General features: G+C 39.4%; 1 protein-coding gene across 6 annotated transcripts in view; it reads right to left on the bottom strand.

The window, feature by feature from the left end:
- ltbp1 (latent transforming growth factor beta binding protein 1) overlaps window positions 1-20,302 on the bottom strand; it is a 153,853-nt gene that overhangs the window by 66,609 nt on the left and 66,942 nt on the right. For all 6 annotated transcript variants that reach the window (XM_044372810.1, XM_044372805.1, XM_044372806.1 and 3 more), the window contains 3 exons: window positions 9,264-9,470; window positions 6,231-6,532; window positions 3,887-3,989 (listed from right to left, as the gene is read on the bottom strand). In XM_044372810.1, coding sequence (XP_044228745.1) covers window positions 3,887-3,989; window positions 6,231-6,532; window positions 9,264-9,470 — 612 coding nt within the window. The remainder of the gene's footprint in view (window positions 1-3,886; window positions 3,990-6,230; window positions 6,533-9,263; window positions 9,471-20,302) is intronic.

The following is a 20,302-nucleotide window of genomic DNA, read 5'->3' as shown; positions in this document are numbered from 1 at the left end:
TGATGAATAAAAAAGAATTAATGCAATGCAGTGAAAAGACTCCGGGAGCAGGAGGCTACAGTGTTGAAAGCTGTTCAGACAGCCAGTAGTTCACAATAAACCCTCAGACTGAAGTCAAACTCTTGTAAATCTCTGCTGCAGGTTGGAGACTAGGCCCTGCTGTAATGGTGGACAAAGGAACCAGTGGGGAGTTGGTACCCAAATACCTGAAAGCAGATTGATATTTTGCTCAATGGGAAACAACAAGGCAATGTTTGTTTGACCGATAAAGCCAATGTATTTACCAGCTACCAGTGTCTCCATGGCACAATGGACTGTTTCACACTTCACTGTAAAATGAAAAAAAAAAAAAACTGAACTTATGCCCCTGCCATTCCTGAGGAGGAACAGAGGGAAAGACAAACCTCTGCCTTTGTATCAACTCCCACTGAAATGTGTGAATAATAAGGCTGACCAGTCTCCTTCCCTATGCAAGTATAACTAGTCTGTTGCGGCCGTAATTTGCATATGACACATTTCACTGATTTTACACCTCAATCATTCAATTACTCTTCATGGCGAGTACTACACACCATGTGAAAACAGCTGTGCAATGTCTTCTTTGGCTCTGATAACCCTCTGAATGACATCACTGTGACATCATCAGGGTCATTTCAGCTTGGGCATGAACACTATAAATTTATCACAGAAAGCCTGCATTACGAACTGGCGGTGTAAAGTTTGAGAGACACATGTCACACTGCCATTTTAGTCTTTAAGACTGACCATCACCTTTCTTTGTATGCAGACGAAATGCTACTTAATATTAACAACATCTTGTCTAATCTCTCTCTTTTACTGAATTAGTGCTATCTTAAATTTGATTGGAATAAGAATCAAAGAATCCGCAGTGTAGAATCAAATATTCTACATGCATTCCAGCATGCAGGACATGCAGGTGGTCAAAAGCTACTTAATTTCAAAAGTTATTGATTGTAATATCCTGCCTCTTTCATAGTTATACTGGTTCAGTGGTTGTAGGGGAGAGTGGGTTGGGAAGGGGGGGGGGGGTTTAAAATGTTCTTCCCATGTGAAGTCTTTTGTGATGGCATTATGAAGAAGGGAGAGAAACATGTTATTAAATTGTATTATAGGAAATGAGGTACCTAGTGTGTTTGAAGCTTGATCCATACTTGGGAGTAAAAGTCAGGATGTCTCAACCTCTGCTGCATCAATTTGGACCATTTTTGTTTTATCTGTCTCTTGTGAGTTTCCCAACCCATGGAATAGCTACAATAAAGAACTGGATTGCCCAATATAGTAATCTCCTGAATGGTTTCATGATATTATAAGTTCATGCTATGGCCTGCAATACCAAAAATCTTCAACTGCTGTTTCTATGGAGAAAGTGAGAGGTGCAAATCAGAGCTGTAGCAAATTCCAAAAGCGTTGTCATTGCAAAAAACACTGCACTGTAGTTCTTACTCTAGAGCATATCTTTTCAGGCTCTAGATCTAATAGCTTTGGCTTCAAAGATCAGTTCCATAGTTCTATAAAGGGAGTAGGGTTGAATAGCCAGCTACTACATAAAAAGCACAGCCTCATTCAGGCTGGCAACCCCCTCCCTGACCCACACACCCCCTTACACTCACACAAACACACGCTCCGGCTTGGTAACAACCTCTCTAAAAAGAGCTGGGAAGCAGAGGCCGGCACTGCATGCCACCAAGGCATTTAGTGCTTTTCCTCTCTGGAAATAACTCCCTGGGTGAAAGTCACCTGTCTTTTAATACCCATAGAAGTACAAGGGTCATATAAAGTTTCCTAATTGCTCTGGCTCAGCATCTTTATTTTGCCCGTTGCTAGTTGAAGCAAAAGACAGAGAGAGATACTCGTTGAGCTGTGTTAAGACACATTAGAAGGTGTAGGTTTCAAACCAGCTGGACATTCGTCAGTCTGTCATTTTAAGTACCCTGGATCCTACATTTCCCATAATGCAAATCATTAGACCCTCCCTGCATGGTAAACTGCCATGTCTTTAAAACTTCACACCCTCAGTTTGTAACACAGACTTTATATTAGAAAATTTGTAGTCTCCAAACTTAAGTTGAGATAACCCTCATGGCATCACTGTGACATTCTCTGGGTCATTTTCTCAGACTTCAGCTATAGAAAACATTAGCTGTTTACTATTAAACTGATCTTAAAGGACTAGTGTGTAGGATTTAGTGGCATCTAGCTGTGAGGTTGCAGATTGCAACCAACTGAACACCTGTCTTCCTGCCCTTCCAAGTGTGTAGAACCTAAAGTGGAAGCAAAAACTCACGTAAAATGCAAAAGGCCATCTTTAGAGCCAGTGTTTTGTTTGTCCATTCTGGGCTACTGTAGAAACATGGCAGTGCAACATGGCAGGCTCTGTGGATGGGGACCAGCTCCCTATGTAGATATAAAGGGCTCATTCTGAGGTAACAACAATAAAACAATTCTTATTTTTAGGTGATTATAAACTAATTAAAACATACTTATGAATATTATATTCCATTTCTGCCAAGTTTGTTCCGCTAGATGCCACTAAATTCTACACACTGCCTCTGCAATATATAGAATTGGTGGATTGGCTGATTAAAAGTATGACGTCGGCATTTACGGTCTATAGTAGCAGTGTTAACATTTAAGTGTGAGTAAGTGCTACATGAACTCATACTGGGCCACATATCCAGAGGTAATTGGATTTAATTGAAAGCACCAGCTTGGGTTAGATTGTTATCACAATCTACGTATCACAGGATGTAGACTGAATCATTTGGTAATCTTTATAGATGTTTCTGTGTTTGTATAATAACACCTTTTCACTACGATGACAATCAGCAACTGTTTCTAAAAATATATACCTAGCACATACATACTGTATACATTAGCACCAAAAAGGAAATAAAATACACTGCTTAATTTAACTCTGATTGATACAGTAAACAGGGATTTAGGAGAGGCCTTTAACATTATTTGTTTTCAAGTAGTTATATAATAATCTGAAAATGTGCACATTTAGGCTGATGCTGAACCTCAATGAAATCTATAAAGTCCTTACTTGACAAAACTACAGATGTACACTGGGGTGTAATAATTAGGACAACACACACAGGAGTGTGAAAAGGTTGCTCCTCTGACTTTTCACTAGGCCCTGATTCCCAACATTACTAGTGTTTTTGTTTCAAGTCACTCATTTCAGTCCAATGTTTCTGTTAATTTATCAGCCATGTTGCACAAATAATGGAATACAGTTTCAGTTGAGTATTTTGTGTTTCACAAATATATTTTGTTTAAGGGTTTCAGTCCTGCTGTGATTATTTTTTAATCTTGTGATGGTAGGGCAGATCGTCTGCTTAAAAAAGATAGTGACAACAGGTGCGCATCATTAGCTGCACTAAGCAGTGAGTGACTGGGCACTGTCAAGTTAATGTAAGAAGGATAAAACTGTTCTGTAGTAAATTACATTCTGTATAATTATGTTTACACATACACACACATAGCTCTGTGTGTGTGTAACCTGAGTAGATGGTATGTTCCAGTTAGGTGAGGCTGAGAAGGTAAAAGGCCAGTCACTGGTCAACTGAATGGAGTAGGGAATAGCTTTGGCTTGAGTTATTTGTTGAGTTTGCCAGGGTTCATTTTACCTGTTTAATTAATATTTTTGTTAAACATCCCCTTTTTTGCACATACTCCTGCCTGTTGACCCGCTTCATTAACATCCCTTTAAAAGTTTTCAGTGTCAAACAACATCCTCTGCCCTTTTTATGGGGTGGTGTCGCTGAAAGGGGTATGCAGATGTTTCTGAGAGAATTTAATCAATCAGATGTCCTAAAAACAAAAAGCCTGAACAAAGTCTGAGAAAAACAGCTGTACTTACATGGTTTCTTTGGACACTTCTGGCATTTGTGGAAACCCCAGGATGTCCCAATGGTCCCACAGCACTGCTCCTGCTTTGTGAGACCTGGCAGAGCCTTCCCACACTGACACATACAGATGGACAATAACACAGTGTAGGACAGAAAGAAAGAAGAGGGTGAAATATTATTTTTATCTTAATTAAGTAATATGTTGTATCCTTTCTGCTTCCTCTGTATGTCTGATCTCCACATACACACACATACATAGCTAATCCACCCTCAGTCAGATCAACACATGCATATCTCTCTCTTCCTTTCCACGCTCCACCTACTGACAGACACGTATCTTTATAGCAACAACTGCAGTGCAAAATGTGACCAGGTGATGGAGCGAATTGTGATTTATTACTTTCACTTAAATTTAGAATTGTGGATCTTTTACAGTCAGGCAGTAAATCTGTTGTTCATTTTGCATTCCTCATCTACAGGACTTGATATTAATTCCAGTCACCCAGCTTGAAGTTGTATTGTTTTGGAGGTGGCACCATAAATGTGTCAATTTTACAAGCCTATTCTAGTGATTCTACTTCCAGCTTTTGCGCTAATCTAGGCTAAACTGGTCTTGTCCAGGGATGAGATTGATAGCAATGTTTTCATATGACTGGGTGGGTGACAGCAAACAAGCACACTTCTGCAGTTGACACCACAGCCTCTAACGGCCTTCATACTGGAGGACAGAAATCACACCATTTTATGGCTAGCATGTAAACAGATGGCAAGTTTCAGGTGAGATCTTATTAAAGTAAATTTCCACTATGCCAGACATGCAAAAAAAGAACAAATAGAAGAGTTAACACACCCAGAATTAAATGTTATCATAATAATAATAATACATTCAGATGTTGCTAATGTTGAGCTGAGGTTTCATGTGGATGCATGCTGCTACTTTTATCCAGGTAAACACCTGAGCAGGGACAGTATTGGCATCACATACTCTACATGTATTTCCCTTATTTTACTGCTGTGTGTGAGATGAGTGGTCAGAGGGTGGACACCTGCCCAATTTAATAATGGATTCACAGCTTTAAAATTCAAACCAATTTTGAAATCAAGTTGCATCACACACATAAGGAGAAACTTCACAGATGTTCTTCTCTCTACTACAAGGTTTGAAAATAATGGCGCAATACACACTACAGGATATTATTAAGATTATTGTGCCAGAGGGAGCAATGTACCACCTCATCTCATGTGATCTCATGGGAAGCAGATGTAAACAAAATGGAGACTGACATGGTGCAACAACTTGCTTTAGTAAAGCTTCACAGTGAGAAAAAACAAAAGCGGAAGGCTAAACAGATCTGGATGAAAAATTGGGTGGGAAGATACGGTCAACATGGGTTGTCTGTTCTTCAGCGAGAACAGGAAGTGAGATTTTAACTCAGTTTTAATATCTGTCAACAGTAGTATGCTAGCTAACATCAGCCTCAAGGGCTAGAATGTTTACCGTTGCTTGACAACACCGTCTGCTGCTGAGCCCTGTCTTTTTCATTGGCTATTGTGGTCTCACTCGGAAAGTAGTGACGTAATCATCCAGATTTTGAATCCTAAATATCGAACATGTTTGATATTATTGGGGCGGCCCCGATGAGTCTGCAAGCAGTTCTGGAGGTTTAAGATTGGATCTGTACACCCCTCACATTACCAGAACATCTGTACTGACCAAGGTCCCAGACCAGATTTCGCCTCCAATTGTCAGGGGAGGTGAATCAGAGATAAATTGGCCCAAAACTCCTGTAGTCTGAGCCCAGCTTAACCATGCTTTGTTAAAGCACGGTAGGGCTTGATTGTTTTAAATAATTTGCCAAGATGCTAGCAATCACATCATAGCCAAAACCAGCCAGCTTTGACTTGAATAGACTATATATTTATATATAAATTTATATTTTGGTTGTATTCATTTTTTGAAAAATATGGGGAAAAATATTTACTGACGACCTTTTTTCTAGGACTGAAACAAATAAAAAGGAACCATGAAAATAAGAACTATGATGAAATGTATACATTTTTTGTCAATGAATAAAACCTAAAGGATCATTTGAAAGACAGACTGATGGACAAATGAATTAGCCCTGTGTAAGTTAAGTAAACAGTGCCATCTCCACTGAGCATGTAATAAATGATAGATAACTAATACCTGTAACCATGGTAAATGTACACAACAATGGTATCGACATTTGTAGCCTCAAAATTCTTAGCAAAACGAGACTAAAATGACTTTAGTTTCTGTTGACTGAAACTAACAAAAATCTAATGACAATACGATATACATTCTTGTCAAAAGACTAATATCTGTCGATGTACCTGACTCCCTGCGGTCTCCTGGAAGCAGCGTCCCAGCGTGCTCTTGGAAGTGACGGGCTGGTATGGGGGAACCTGGTAGCCATGCTGGCCGGGATAGACTATGTTGTAGCCATGATGCTGGATCTTCTGACTGCTCTCTGTGTGGTGATAGGTGTAACTGGTGGATGAAGAGGAGCGGGACTGGGAACCTTTCATCTTGTGTCCATTATTGTGGTAGTTGTCCAGCTGAGACACCTGGTGGACCTGGACAGAGGCCTCTGGAGGATGCTTGATATGGATGTTGACAATGCTTGGGCTGAACACTGAAGGCACACAGGAAAGTTACAGTACATTATCATTATTATTATTGTTATCATGAAAAGGGAATTGTGGGTGTTACTGGAAGGAATGTGCAATATTTTTAACACAACATCACTGATTTTACACATTATGATGTCATGAGGAATACTTCTTAGCCTGTGAAAGCTGTTGGTAGCTCTGGGGGAGCAATGACAGGTCAAAGAAAATAACCCTAATGATGTCATAGGGATGTCATCAGGGTCTATCTCAGCTTGGACTTGGAGACTACAAACTTATAACATAAAGCCTGTGAGGGAGGGTCTAATGAAATTCACGACTGAGTTGCAGTATGGGAATTGTAGTATCCAGTGACTTTAGAGCTTGAATCATACTGGGGACTGAAAGTCAGAATATCTCAGCCTCTGCTACTTTTTTGATGATTCATATTGATTAATGCCAACAAAAGAAGAAATCACAATTTTATCAGTTTATTTTTCAAGCGGTTGGTCAAAATGTATTTATGAATTGAATGAAAATCCAAACCAGTCCGCTAATAACTTCCTAATGTGTGTTTTACATTTAGAACTAGGATATAAAGCAGCCTCAGCTCTGCTCCCTCTGGTGTCATTCCTGTGTGTCAGCACCTTTGAGCATTTATCAGAGGGCAAGTCCAGTACTAGCTGTCACTCAGCTGTTTGTTTGCTACTCTCACAAACTGTTGTGATGTCACATTTTGGGAAGGGGACAACTAACTAGGCTGAAAAAACCTCATGAATATGATGTCAATCAGTGTGATTTTGTTTAGTGTAATAAAACAGAGTCACTTTCCTCTCCTGACAAAAAGCATCATGCTGTGCTGTGGGGAAAGTGAAGTTATGGAAATGTTCAAATTCTCAACATCTACTGTAGATCTGCTCTGTTCATTACTGTATATTTTGTTGTTACTGTGTCTTCAGTATGCTACTTACACCTCCACTTTCTCAGAAGGAAAAAGTTGATGTCAGATTTTTTATTAAATTAGAGTCCACATCAATTTAATCCAGTTGAGACTGTGTTGTACTCTGCTGGCTGCCTTGTCAGTCTCAATCACTCTGGCTGCATGTTGTTTTTTTGTGTGTTTATACAGTGCTGCTTGAAAGTTTGTGAACCCTTTAGAATTTTCTGTATTTCTGCATAAATATGACCTAAAACGTGATCAGATATTTACACAAGTCCTAAAACTAGACAAAGTGAACCCAATTAAACAAATGAAACCAAAAAAAAATAATTTTCATCTTTTTCATTTATTTATTGAGGAAAATTATCCAATCTTACACATTTGTGGGAGGCAAAAGTATGTGAACCCTTGCTTTCAGTAAGTGGTGTGACTCCCTTTTGCAGCAATAACTTCAACCAGTAACTTAGGGAGGGCAACAATGGTGTTGGATGTCTTCAATTTGTATATGATCTGCCTGCAAGCCGACTGGTGGAGTCCAAACTCTTCAAAAATGGTCTTGTAACCCTTTCCAGCTTGGTGAGCATCAACAACTCTTCTTCTAAGGTCCTCAGAAATCTCCTTTGTTTGAGCCATGACACACGTCCACAAACCTGTGTTGTGAAGCTCAGAGTTTGACAGTGAAGACCCAGATTTCTCTTCTTTAAATAAGGCAGGGCCTCCCAGACTCACACTTGATTGTCATCTCATTGATTGAAACACCCAACTCTAATTTCCCCTTCAAATGAACTGATAATCCTAGGGGTTCACATACTTTTGCCACACACAAATATGTAACATTGGATCATTTTCCTCAATAAATAAATGAACAAGTGTAAAGTTTTTGTCTCATTTGTTTAACTGATGTCTCTTTATCTAGTTTTTGGACTTGAGTGGAAATCTGATCATGTTTTAGGTCATATTTATGCAGAAATAGAGCAAATTCTAAAGGGTTCACAAGCACCATATATACATGTGCAGCACCAGTCCCGCGCTCAGTCCCTTCACCATCATATATCGGCTATGGCCAATTGAACACAATGACAATAAAACGTATGAAAATCAATGAAGACGTGTCTCAGAAGCCCCCCCAACTTACTAGAAGTGCACTGCAGTGTCCCTTTAACAACCAAACAAAACATTACTTTACCAAAAAAAGTGCAGAACTTTTACAGCTAGCATATAGCTATTGTAGAAGTAACACATTGAATTGCTGGCTCTTATTATACACGTTTCACTGCTTGTTTTAACACTGCGCCAGAACCAACTGCAGAGAAAACGGTTGTGAAATCCACAACTGACTAAACAACTATTACAATGACTAACACTATGACTAACACAGTGTAATGCTCTCATCGTTTATTTAATGGAAAAGATCGTGCGATTAGTAACTTAAGATTTATTGAGAATGTATCCTTTTCCTCTTCAATCAGTCTTTTGTTCCTTAGCACTTCTGCTGTAGGAAGCAGGGCTGATGTTTACACACGTTTTAGCCCATTTACTACAAATCATCTACACTTCACATTACTGCTGACCACCCTCCAGAGCTGTAGTAATTTAGATATGTGAACTGTGTTTCCCAATCTTCCAGGCAGCTTTTGCAATGCATGACTTAAAATAAATGGGCTAACACATGCATCCTTTTAGAGAAGTTCACTGATAAGAAATCGGAAAGTGTTACTGTTTCACTTTTTCCACATGCAGTTTGCATTTAGGTCACAAAACCACTTGTTTAGTCTTTCATTGTAAAAACTGGAATCACAATATTCCCTTTCACTCACCAGGACTCTGGCCGTTGCTGTAGGTCAGAGGCAGAGTGTGTGTGGAGTGGACCTGAGTTTGACTGTAGCCGCCTGCTGTCTGCTGGTGCTGCTGGTGTCCGCTCTGAACCGGCATCTGGCAGAACTTTCCAGTAAAGTTGGGGGGGCACTGGCACTTGTCCCTGGCGCTGCACTTGCCACCATTTATACATGGCAGGTGACACACCACTAAGGAGAGAAAAGAAAAAGGAAGCGAGTGATGCTGATGCTTTGCACCACATACTCACAAACAAACCAAAAAAGGGAATGCCATTATCAGCACATCTGTGAGTGTATTTGGATTCACATTTATGTGACTTTTCAACACATCTGTCTATAATTAGGCTTAAGTACGTCATAGTCAGATCAGGTTGCATCTGGAAGCCAAGCCCCAGCACTTGTAAACATAGATGGGAAAAAGTGAAATGCAGGTTGCTCTGTGTCTGTGTGGCTTTGTGTGATACATTCAGTCCTAATGTAAAGCACAGGGAATCCAAAATGTGCATGTCAGCCGTCCAACGACATTGCATTCACAAGCTTTGCTGTCAGAAATCAAAAAGAATAAACAGTAAGCAAATATGCATCTCATCAAAAGGATAATGTGAATTTCAAATTTCCTTCTACTTTATATAACAGCAACAAGGAATTGTCAATTTTATTGGCTGGAAGGTGGGAATTAACTTTTAGTGACCTGACAGAATAACTGGAGACCTATGAAGCAGGTGTTTCTATTGCAGCTCTAAATGAAAGCTCTAGTATCAAACTGTAGGTAAGGACAGCGACGGAAGCATAGCAAAAGAGCTTAGAGCTAGGGTTATTTGTGTTACCAAAAAACAACTACTACTTTTTTTTTGCGTAAATCTGGATGGTAGGGATTCTGAGTCCCAGGAACTATATTTTATGCAGTCATGGGAGAAGTATTCAGATCCTTGACTTCAGTAAAAGTACCAATACTGTGATGTAAAAATACTCCATTACAAGTAAAAGTGCGCATGAAAAATAATACTTAGGTAAAAGTACATAAGTATTATGAGCTTGATGTAGTTAAAGTATTGCAGTAAAAGTACATAAGTATTATGAGCTTGATGTAGTTAAAGTATTGCAGTAAAAGTAGTGGTTTGGTCCCTCTGACTGATATATTATTATATATGACATCATTAGATTATTAATACTGAAACATCAGTGTTAGAGCAGCATGTTACTGTTGTAGCTGCTGGAGGTGGAGCTAGTTTACACTACTTTATATACAGTTAGCTAGTTTAGTCCAGTGGTTCCCAATCTAGGGGTCAGGGCCCCTCCAAAGGGTCAGCAGATAAATCTGAGGGGTCGTGAGATGATTAATGGGAGAGGAAAGAAGAAAAAACAAAGTTCTGATACACAAATCTGTTTTCAGTTTTTGGACTTTTTCTCTAATCTTTGATTTTTGCTGAAATATTGGATCATTTGAACATTTATTGAAATGAAAGCATGTGAGAAGTTTAGAGGGAAAAATCACTATTTGGTGGAGCTGTTAACAACTCATAGACATGTGAAATGTGACCCCGACTACACACTGCTTTTTGTAAGATGTCAAAAGCTAAAAAGGCTGGAAACCACTGGTTTCATCTTTAACAATGTGTTGTATTTTAAAAGCTTGTTATATTATCCATTGTGTCAAATCTTCATCTGAAAAGTAACTAAAGCTGTCAAATAAATGTAGTGGAGTAGAAAGTATGAAGTGGATACACTCAAGTACTACCTAAAAATTGTACTTAACTACAGTACTTGAGTAAATGTACTCAGTTACTTTACACCACTGCTTTTATCATATTTAAAATAGAAAGGTGAGATCAAAATTAGCTACGTGATTGATGATATTATTAGTTGGATTATATATGGCATTTTGTGGTATAAGCAGGATAATACTCTCCAAGTTTGTTGCGCCATGATTGTAACAGTTGACGTAGGGGCTGAGGGAGGGTGGTTTGCCTCTGCAGTACAACTTGTCAGGTATTATCCCTTACATAAATGCTGTGGTTCCCACAGACCATGAACACACCACAGCACAACAGGTGTCAGCTACAGTACATACACAGAGAACAGGAGACAGTACTCTTTCCAGAGGGGATAAATCAAGTACAAACACCAGTGTGGTGCTTATGTAAGACACCAGACTGAAGAGAGGGATACAGTGAATTCACTGTTCTGTAGCCAAAAGGCATTAACACACAGAAAGGAGGTGATGATAAAAATATGTAAGAACCACATACAGTTCAATGTAATGTTGGTCTATATTGGTACATTAGTTGTATATTGAAGAAAAACTAGAAACGCTTCTGGACATTTCCAAACACATCCAAGTACAGTTACATTTCCTGTTTGAATCCTGTGATGAATTCCAAAGAAATTAAAAACAAGATCCCAGACACACAGACAAAACAGACTCATGTTTCAAAGCTTTATTTGACATCTCTCCCAGTTCTTGCTGATTAATTTCTCCTCTCTTATCTCTTAGTTCCAAAAAAAGCAAAAAATCTCAAGAAATGACAAAACAGGAAAGCCATAATGTTTATAATTCACATGCAAAAGCTCTAGTGTACCTGTAGAGCAGTCATTACTCACATCACCCCAAAGTCATCTACCACAGGTTGCCATGTCACATTAAACATTAAGCTTGCTGTCCAAACCCCCAAACTCACCATCAATTTATCATCATGGGGCTTCCAGCAAATATATTATACCAGAAAAAAATAGATAACTCCTCAGAAAAAACTTCATTCAGTTGAGCTCAATATGGATCTATGATTGTATCACAGGAGAGTAATATTGTTGTATATTTTATACAACATATATGCAATTCCTGTTCAAGAATCTTAAGTCTTTTTTTTGTGATTTAAGCCAGCTGAGATTTTAAGTTTGACAGGTCAAGATCCTGCTGGGTGGAAAGCTTCTTGATATGCAAGAACACAAGGACATCATGGATCAGATTACAGACTACCTCACCTGGATGGAGGTGGTAATAATAATAATAATAATAATAATAATAATAATAATAATAAAACATCTTCATGCCCTACACCTCAGACATCCATTTCAACTCCCAAACCTACTGCTACCAAAAGTTCTCTGATGACTCCTCCATATATAGTGACAAGAATAGCTCAAAATCTGTCTGCTGAAGCAGGGGTTAGTTTAACTGTTCCGACCCCCGGTGTTAATATGATAAATCCACGGCTGCCTCTCCTCTGGTCCAAATGCCGAATATTTTTCCACACAATCCATTTTTTATGTGGTCTTTCCAAAATGATGGTATACAGTATATTGTCTGTGGACGTCACTCCAGACAAGACAAGGTGCTACCTCTAGCCTACTATGATAATACCTGAGTGATCTCATCTATAATAACATTGTGTGATTGAAAACAAGACAAGGTTAAAACATGGAATATGGCTAGAGGGCTTTTAATTTGTACGTCACCTGGTTACCATCAGACATCGCAGCATTTTTAAGATGTTTGTTTTTATGTAAGTTTACCTTTATTTATTTGTATAGCACTTTTCATACAGTAGTTGTCAGTCAAAGTGCTGTACACATAAGAAAAACATTAAAAATATTTAAAATACATTGCACCAGATTTTGGGAGTTAAGAGTTAAGAGGGAGTTGAGTTAAGATTTAGGCTATTTTTAATGTGTTTTATATATTATTCCACTTACCCACAACCCAAAAAATAGTTTTAATGCAGTAATGTATCAAGTTAATCATTAAAGTGTAAATGACCCCAATACAGTGTGTTTCATGTGTGTAAAGTTTGTATTCATAAATGAAATTGTTATATTGCTTTTATTTTATTTACCATGAATACAGACATGTTTTATTTTGAAAAGACAATAGAAGCATGTAACGTGGAAATTCCTTCGATAAGTAATCTTGGCACTATTCTCTCCTGATAAAATATTAAAACTTGAACGTGACAAATTAACAGTCCTACAGTGAAAATTACAACAGCTTAATCTCCACCATCGCTGCTTGCTGTCGGTTGGTTCGAAATGCATTCTGGGATAATTAGCTTTGGCAGTCAGTACAGTCAGTGACTCAGTCATTCAGGGCTGGCCCCACTGTTCCTGTCTAGCCAAAAACAATGTACAGGACATGTCATGTTTAAAACTGATATTCAATGAACTACATTAAAAATATTTCTGAATCTATTTTACAGTACTTTTCCAAAATATTTTGGGATTTCAAGTTTTTCCAAAACTTTTCCAGACCTGGAAAAAACCCTATTTTCAAAAACATTTTCTATATTTTTCATGACTGTTCAAACCTTGCTCACCAAAAGAGATGGTTTATATGCAACTACACAAGATCTGTCAGAAGCGAGGTGACACAATTAAGTCATATCATGTTCATCTACCAAAAAACCAAACTGAAATCTGTGTGAATGCCATTCATGCATTCATACATGAATATCTACCTAGCAAAAAACTCGTTATCATGCATTCCGTACAACAATAGTTAATGTTTTCCATCTATAATACGGTCTGTCAAAAAACATTAAAAATTCCCTGTAGATTAATAATGTTTTAACCCCAATTAAAATCATGTATAGCTTCACTGATAGAAACCAAATACTTGTCCTTTACTACCTTATTTTTAATTGATTTTCAATTTTAGCATCTCTTATAAAATAATATAATCACACAAGCTCCACCACTCAGATGGTTGGAGCAGATGATACTGTATGTACCCTGATAGGCTAACCCAGGGCAAAAAAGCCAAGCCAGCCAATATTTCTGAAGTACAGTGGATAACTTTACGCTATATCATTCAAATTATTCTCTGAGGCCTGGCACTTCTGTATTTCTAATGTCCTGACTACAGTCTTGCCATTCCCCACTCAACATAAACTCAAAATAGTTACCTGAGGAACAGAGAAACTAAAGGAAAAAATCAGTCTGTTGCTTTCTGGCTGCTGCAAAAATGACACATATACGCAGGTTTCAATGCATATAAAATGAAAGGCATGTCGAGGAGAATGCCAAACTACTTTCCACTAAATAAGCGCTACACCTGTCTTTCTCCTTTAAGCCCTCCCGCCTTCCCTTCCACGCTCAACTCACCTCCCATACCTACCCCCGAAATCAATTTGTTTTAATCCAGCCTCAAATGATTTGATATTGTCTGGACTGCAACTGACACAAATGAGCTGGCAGCTACAGGCGTCTTTAATAAAGGAAGCATGAGCTGAGAGCCAGAAAGCTCTCAGCACTTGGCGAGCTCTAGCACTCACCTGGGAGAAAATATGCCAGAGGATCTGGAAAAACACCACTTAAATCCACTCTCCAGGGGCTGCGGCAGGCCAAATGGGATACACATACCACAGGCTGAATCATTCAGATTTAAAAAATAATCCTCACAAGTGGTCTGTCGAGTCATTCCCTGAATATTTTCTGCTATCACCAAACTATCATCAATTGGCAAAGTAGTTTTCACCTTTGCCATGAACTAGATTTTCTCCCAACATCTGCTGAACTGACCATGACAGGAGTGAAAAATATGTCTACACCAATTTTTATATCGTCAGGGGAAACAAACTCTTCACACACATTGTGACATGGGACAAGAAAACTCATCTTTTCCTATACATCTGATTGTCAAAGATAGTGGAAATTTTGTTTTCAAGGAAAGGGAAAAACAGGAAGTAGAGGAGGGGAAAATATTCTGTGATGCACATGCTTCGAGTTAAAGATCCAGAACTACTTTTTTAGCAGTAATAACAGCTAATTGTAGTGTTTGAAAAATAAGTACTTGCTGCACATTTGCAGTAATGGCTAGTGTGAAGATAAGAAGAGACTGTAGTTCAGGGGATGAAGTAGTAGCATGACTAGGTTGTAGCAGCAGTAGCTGAAAAAGAAGTATAAAATGTATATTGCATGACAGATTTGTTTTTCCAGTGTGGACTGTCAGAACAACCAGAAGCCTTTGGAGGGTGAGCACACAGACATGTCAGCTTTGCAACACTAAAGAACTACAGCCGTGCTAGCAGCTCTGTGAGGCACAGCAGTGGTTTGAGGTAAATGCTAATGGTAAAGTTTAAAGATGTTCACCATCTTAGTTTAGTGTGTTAGCATGCTGGGAATATCATACGTTTTGCAGGTATTAAACCAAAGTATCAAACAAATTTATATTTCATGTAATGACATTGCTATAGTAAAAGTCATTACAGTATAAATTATTACAATTCATACTGAGGGCAAGATGAATGTGTGGACCCAACTTGGTGCCAGTGCATCCAAAAGTTATTGAGACATTTCACTCTGAACCCATAATGTCAATGTCATCGTTGCGCTGGAGGGAAAGTCAGGGGATCACCAAAGTCATTAGGATTCATCCTTTGGGGAGCATAAATGTCTGTGCAAAATTTTCATAGACCAACCAACCGACCAACTTTGCCTTCCCTCAAGCCACACAAGTCGCACACTGTCAGGCAAAACAGCTCAGAGCACTCTGGGCTGTCTGGACTGAGTTTAACATTTGAGTGCATGGTGCAACTTCACGCCTTGCAATTGCACAAAAAGTTTGACAATAATCAAGCATTACATTCAGCTAAAAACAACAGGAAAACATGAATCTTAATGTCATAAGATAGGAGTGAAGGCCAATCTCACTGTACCACAGGGAAACAATAGTAGCTACAGCAGTAACTACACCCATCAGATAATTGCAGTGCATTAAAAGGTTCAATATTTCCCTCTGAAATGTAGTGGGGTAGAAGAAATTAAAATTAGAAAAGTGGAGTACCAGTGCTAAAAGCTGAACACTTGGGTGACTTTATATTTCTGTCGTTTACACATTCTTCAAACGTACCACTATATAACTAGAGAAAGAGTGACAGAAAAAGAAACATTAAAAGCAGAGATACAGCCAGTCGGGCTTAGAGACAATCAGACAGATGGATGAAGAACTGGGCTAGTGTCCCAGTCAACATTTTTCTGTTGATTAGCTGGTGAAAAGCCCTTAGGCATCTATCTAACATATAACCAGACTACATTTAGTTGAAAACAAAGTTTATTTCACTGTGATATGGCTATTATTTTAAGTAAGTAATAAATACTCCACAATACAAGACAATCTAAAATTACATTTTCATACTTTCTACAGCTGTAAAGTTTTCCTTAGTTTATAAGAACCTGCTGAAACCCTGATAAATCCATCACCAAGCTTTATCTTCTGGACTTGATACCTCTGTTAATTGGCCAACATGTCCATCATGGGCTGTGGGCGAGTTTAAACAGATCCACCCCTTCCTTCCATTGTATCATGAATCAACACTCCTCCCTCGCCGCCTCTCTCATCAGGTAAGTATGATAAACAAGACAAGTGCGATTTATTGTGTCTCGGCTCTTTGAGCTTGGCCTGGACTGCAAATAAACTTTCATCTTCCCAGTTCTTTGGCTGAGGTCTGCACCCTATCACACAGACAAGAAAGACGGAGGAAGGAAAGAAAGAAAAGCTAAGGGCAGGGGAGGAATGAAGCAAGCCTGGACAGGACTGAATTACGCACTGTATTACACCACAGCAGCACTTTCTGACTCAAACAGCTGATATGCGGTGCGTGGCACGCGTAGGAATATGTAAGTTCTACAGTTGAGAAAATGTAGTGCCAAAGGAAAGGGCTGTCTGACGGCAAGATAAAGCCGTGAAAATTCTCTGAGTATAGTCTACATTTAAACTGATGTTTACTTTTTTAAGTGGGCCTTTTTTCAGGAAGCTAAAATACGTTAGTGCAGTACAGTGCTTACCTTCCGTGCCGGTACACCTGTCTGCTTTTCCAAACTAGGAGCGTGCCGACCCAAATCTACTGCAGCTAATACGCTGTGTTGGGCCATGTACATGGCCAGAACAAAGTGCCAGGCCTGTGTGTCCACACAGCAGCCTGACCCCAGGCCTTCATGGGGCTCCCACTGCCTAAGACCAGTGAAAAGAGCGCCAACTTAGAATACAAGAGTTTGAAACGGACTCCAGCTCCCAGCAGGCTTAGCAAACTCGCACCTACATGTTACGTCCCGCTTGCTCAAATTCTCGTCCCCCACTGAACAAGACCCACCAGCAACCCACTAGGGGTTCCATGACGTCACCCGAGATATAAAGCTGGGAGACAAGCAGAAATCAATGCTTTTCGTGTGGCTTGCGCCATTTAAGAAAGCAAAACACATAAGTACTGTTGTTCTTGTTAAGGCCTATAATCTCTCCTTGCTGGTTGAGCTTGAGATTTCTTTGTGTTCATCCCGAACATAATCCCCAGACCTGAAGAGAGACTGCTGTGCAACCCAGCAATCTTACCCTTCCTGTAGAAGAAAGGCGAAGAATAACCTCTATGCCCTCCTCGTCTTTGAGTCAACTCTCTCTGCTCACCTGCCGAGAATACCAGCCGCCGCAAGACTCTGACAATGCGAGGACATCAGCTTCTGTCAGCATCCAGCTGAAGAACCAAGTTTGGACCTAACTGACAGACTACACCCTACCCTACTGGCTCCCCTAAACGGTCCCAGTAAGAGGCTCCATCTGGGCACTAATAGATTATTGATAGTATGCTATTTGACGCTTGATTGCTAGTTGTTGTGATACCACAGACTGTGTGTCTGGTTGTACTACTGTGAATGCTTTTGAAGGATTATTGCTGCTGTTGTTGGTTTTGGTTGTTTTTATCAAGCTTAATTGATTTTGGTGCTTGTCTAACTGCTTGGACTGCTGGTCTGTGTTGGTTCGCCATCATGTGAGAGACTGTGGGTTGCATTTTATTTGTTGTAATCAGACCGCGTGTGGTGGATACGACATTCACACACTACGTCTCTGTGGAATAAAGCAAATGCCATGTCTCCCCACTATCACTGAGATCTTTTGTTCTTTGGTGCTTTCACCCTCTTTCCTTTGCTAACCCCACTTGCATGTACACACACACTTTCTGACATGCTATTTCGTAGTCAGACACGTGTTGCTAGGCAACACAGACAATTAGCTGTGTCCGACACCATCTTAGTGATCAAAGGCACATATTGAATGGTGGTCGCCATTTAATTGCAGTCTCTGTTCAAATCTCGCAGTCAACCCTACTGACCGAAACTCTCGCGTGACATAACCCCACGTAGTTCACATCCACCATCTTGTTCCTCTTCCTCCCTCCTTCCCTAAACATTATTGATTTATAAGTGATATTGCTAATATTAATAAACTCTGTTGTGCATTTAAAGAGAAGTTTCCTGTGATTGTTTGCGTTCATACTGTGATAACATCTTGGTGACGGGGTCAGTGCTCCACTTCATCCTATAATGTTAATATCTCTCAGGTGTTGACATTCTTGGATGAACATCCCTTTTGAGACGATATTCATTGTTTGGTGATTGGTCCCTGACCTCAGGGTGGTGCCCCGTTATTATAAATCCATATCAATAATTGTATTGATTTTTAATAATTAATAATTATCTTCAATAATTATTACTTATTGCTAATAACCAAACCTGCTCCTGAGTTCCAACAACTGACTATGGATAACTACCTCATACAACCCCACAAATATCCAAACTGTCCCTTTAAGGCTCTGATAAACAAACGAAAGCGTGTATGCAGACAGTGCATCATTTTGGGCTGCCACGGACATTCACATGGACCATCACTGATATGGGCAGGTGACAAAATTTACAGACCGTATTATTATCCACCTTCCACTTTACCTATCTAGTATTTCTTCCTTAGTTTTTAATCTTTTAATTTCTCCTGGAATGTTTGTAAGTTTTATTTTGGATTTTAATGTTTCATGGTGTATTTCACTTTATGTTTTAATGCATAACGTAAAGCACTCTTATTTGCCTTTGTGCATGAAATGTGCTATACTAATAAATATCTGTAGCACTGCTGTGCACAAGTACAGCCTCACACTGTTTGCATGGCTGTAGACTCTTCGTCTTGTTTGGGGCATTTGGCAGGTGAGTTGGAACATCAGTATCTAGTTCTCATAATACATCCATGTTGTAGCTGAGCTAAATCCATGCTTTTACTACAAAAGACATCATCACACAGTTACACTCAATTCTGTATCATGACTGATGGCAAACCACACCAAAGGTCTCTTTCAGTGCCATTTTATTCTGCCAGAGAAGAAGTAAATAAAACTGAATCATCAAAAAGATAGCTTTGCCCATTTTGGACTCTCAGTGTGACCACCTTCTCATCATGGTAAAGATATTTGGTTATTAGTCAGAGGCTCAAATTCACGTCATAGTTCGCAAATGTTGATCTTGACGGAAAAGCACCACAGGGTTTATTTAACTGCCACGAGTGAATCCAGACATCACTACAAATCCATTCCAGTAAACAGGAGAAAACCATCCCTCTGGGTCATCCATATTTAACAGTGTGGTGTTTTTTCTCTCTCTTTGAGCTGGTGTAACTCCAGTTATACTAATTTGTTCAGCTGAGTCAGACAGGAATTCATCTTGTTCCGCTCTTCCCATGTTTCTGCATGTGTCAGAGCCGGAGACTCTGATCTGCTCCATGTAAGGTCTGAGGCAGGTTCAGACACAGTTTGATGGGTCTGTGCAACACATTAAAGAACACCCAAGTCATGTGCTCCATTACACAGAAGCTGTTTCACGATATCCTGAGGGTGTGATCTTACTGTATACACTCAGTTCAAGGACACCCTGTTGTTCTTTTAATTTGCTGCCTGACACCAACCACCAACAAATTAAATCATGCTACAATTTCTTCCTAAAATCCAAGCAATGCATGAAGATTTCTAAAGCAGACTGCAACAGCTGTGATCTAAATTACTTGACAGGTATCATGATGGACATAGGGGCTAACCAAAACAGTGTATACATACTGTACTCCACCATCTCTTTGGGGATGTATTGCATGATCGTGTTCAAGCAAACTGATCAACTGGACATGTTACAAGTCCATGAATCTCCTATAGAGCTGTTGTGGTTTCTGCGATCAACACAGCACCTGTAACAACCTTTCTGGTGGCTGTTTCTGGGAAGGC

This window comes from Thunnus albacares, chromosome 14 (assembly GCF_914725855.1).
Source record: "Thunnus albacares chromosome 14, fThuAlb1.1, whole genome shotgun sequence".
NCBI classification, from domain to species: Eukaryota; Metazoa; Chordata; class Actinopteri; order Scombriformes; family Scombridae; genus Thunnus; species Thunnus albacares.
The sequence above is the reverse complement of the archived record's forward strand: the minus strand, read 5'-3'. Positions and strand labels throughout refer to the sequence as shown.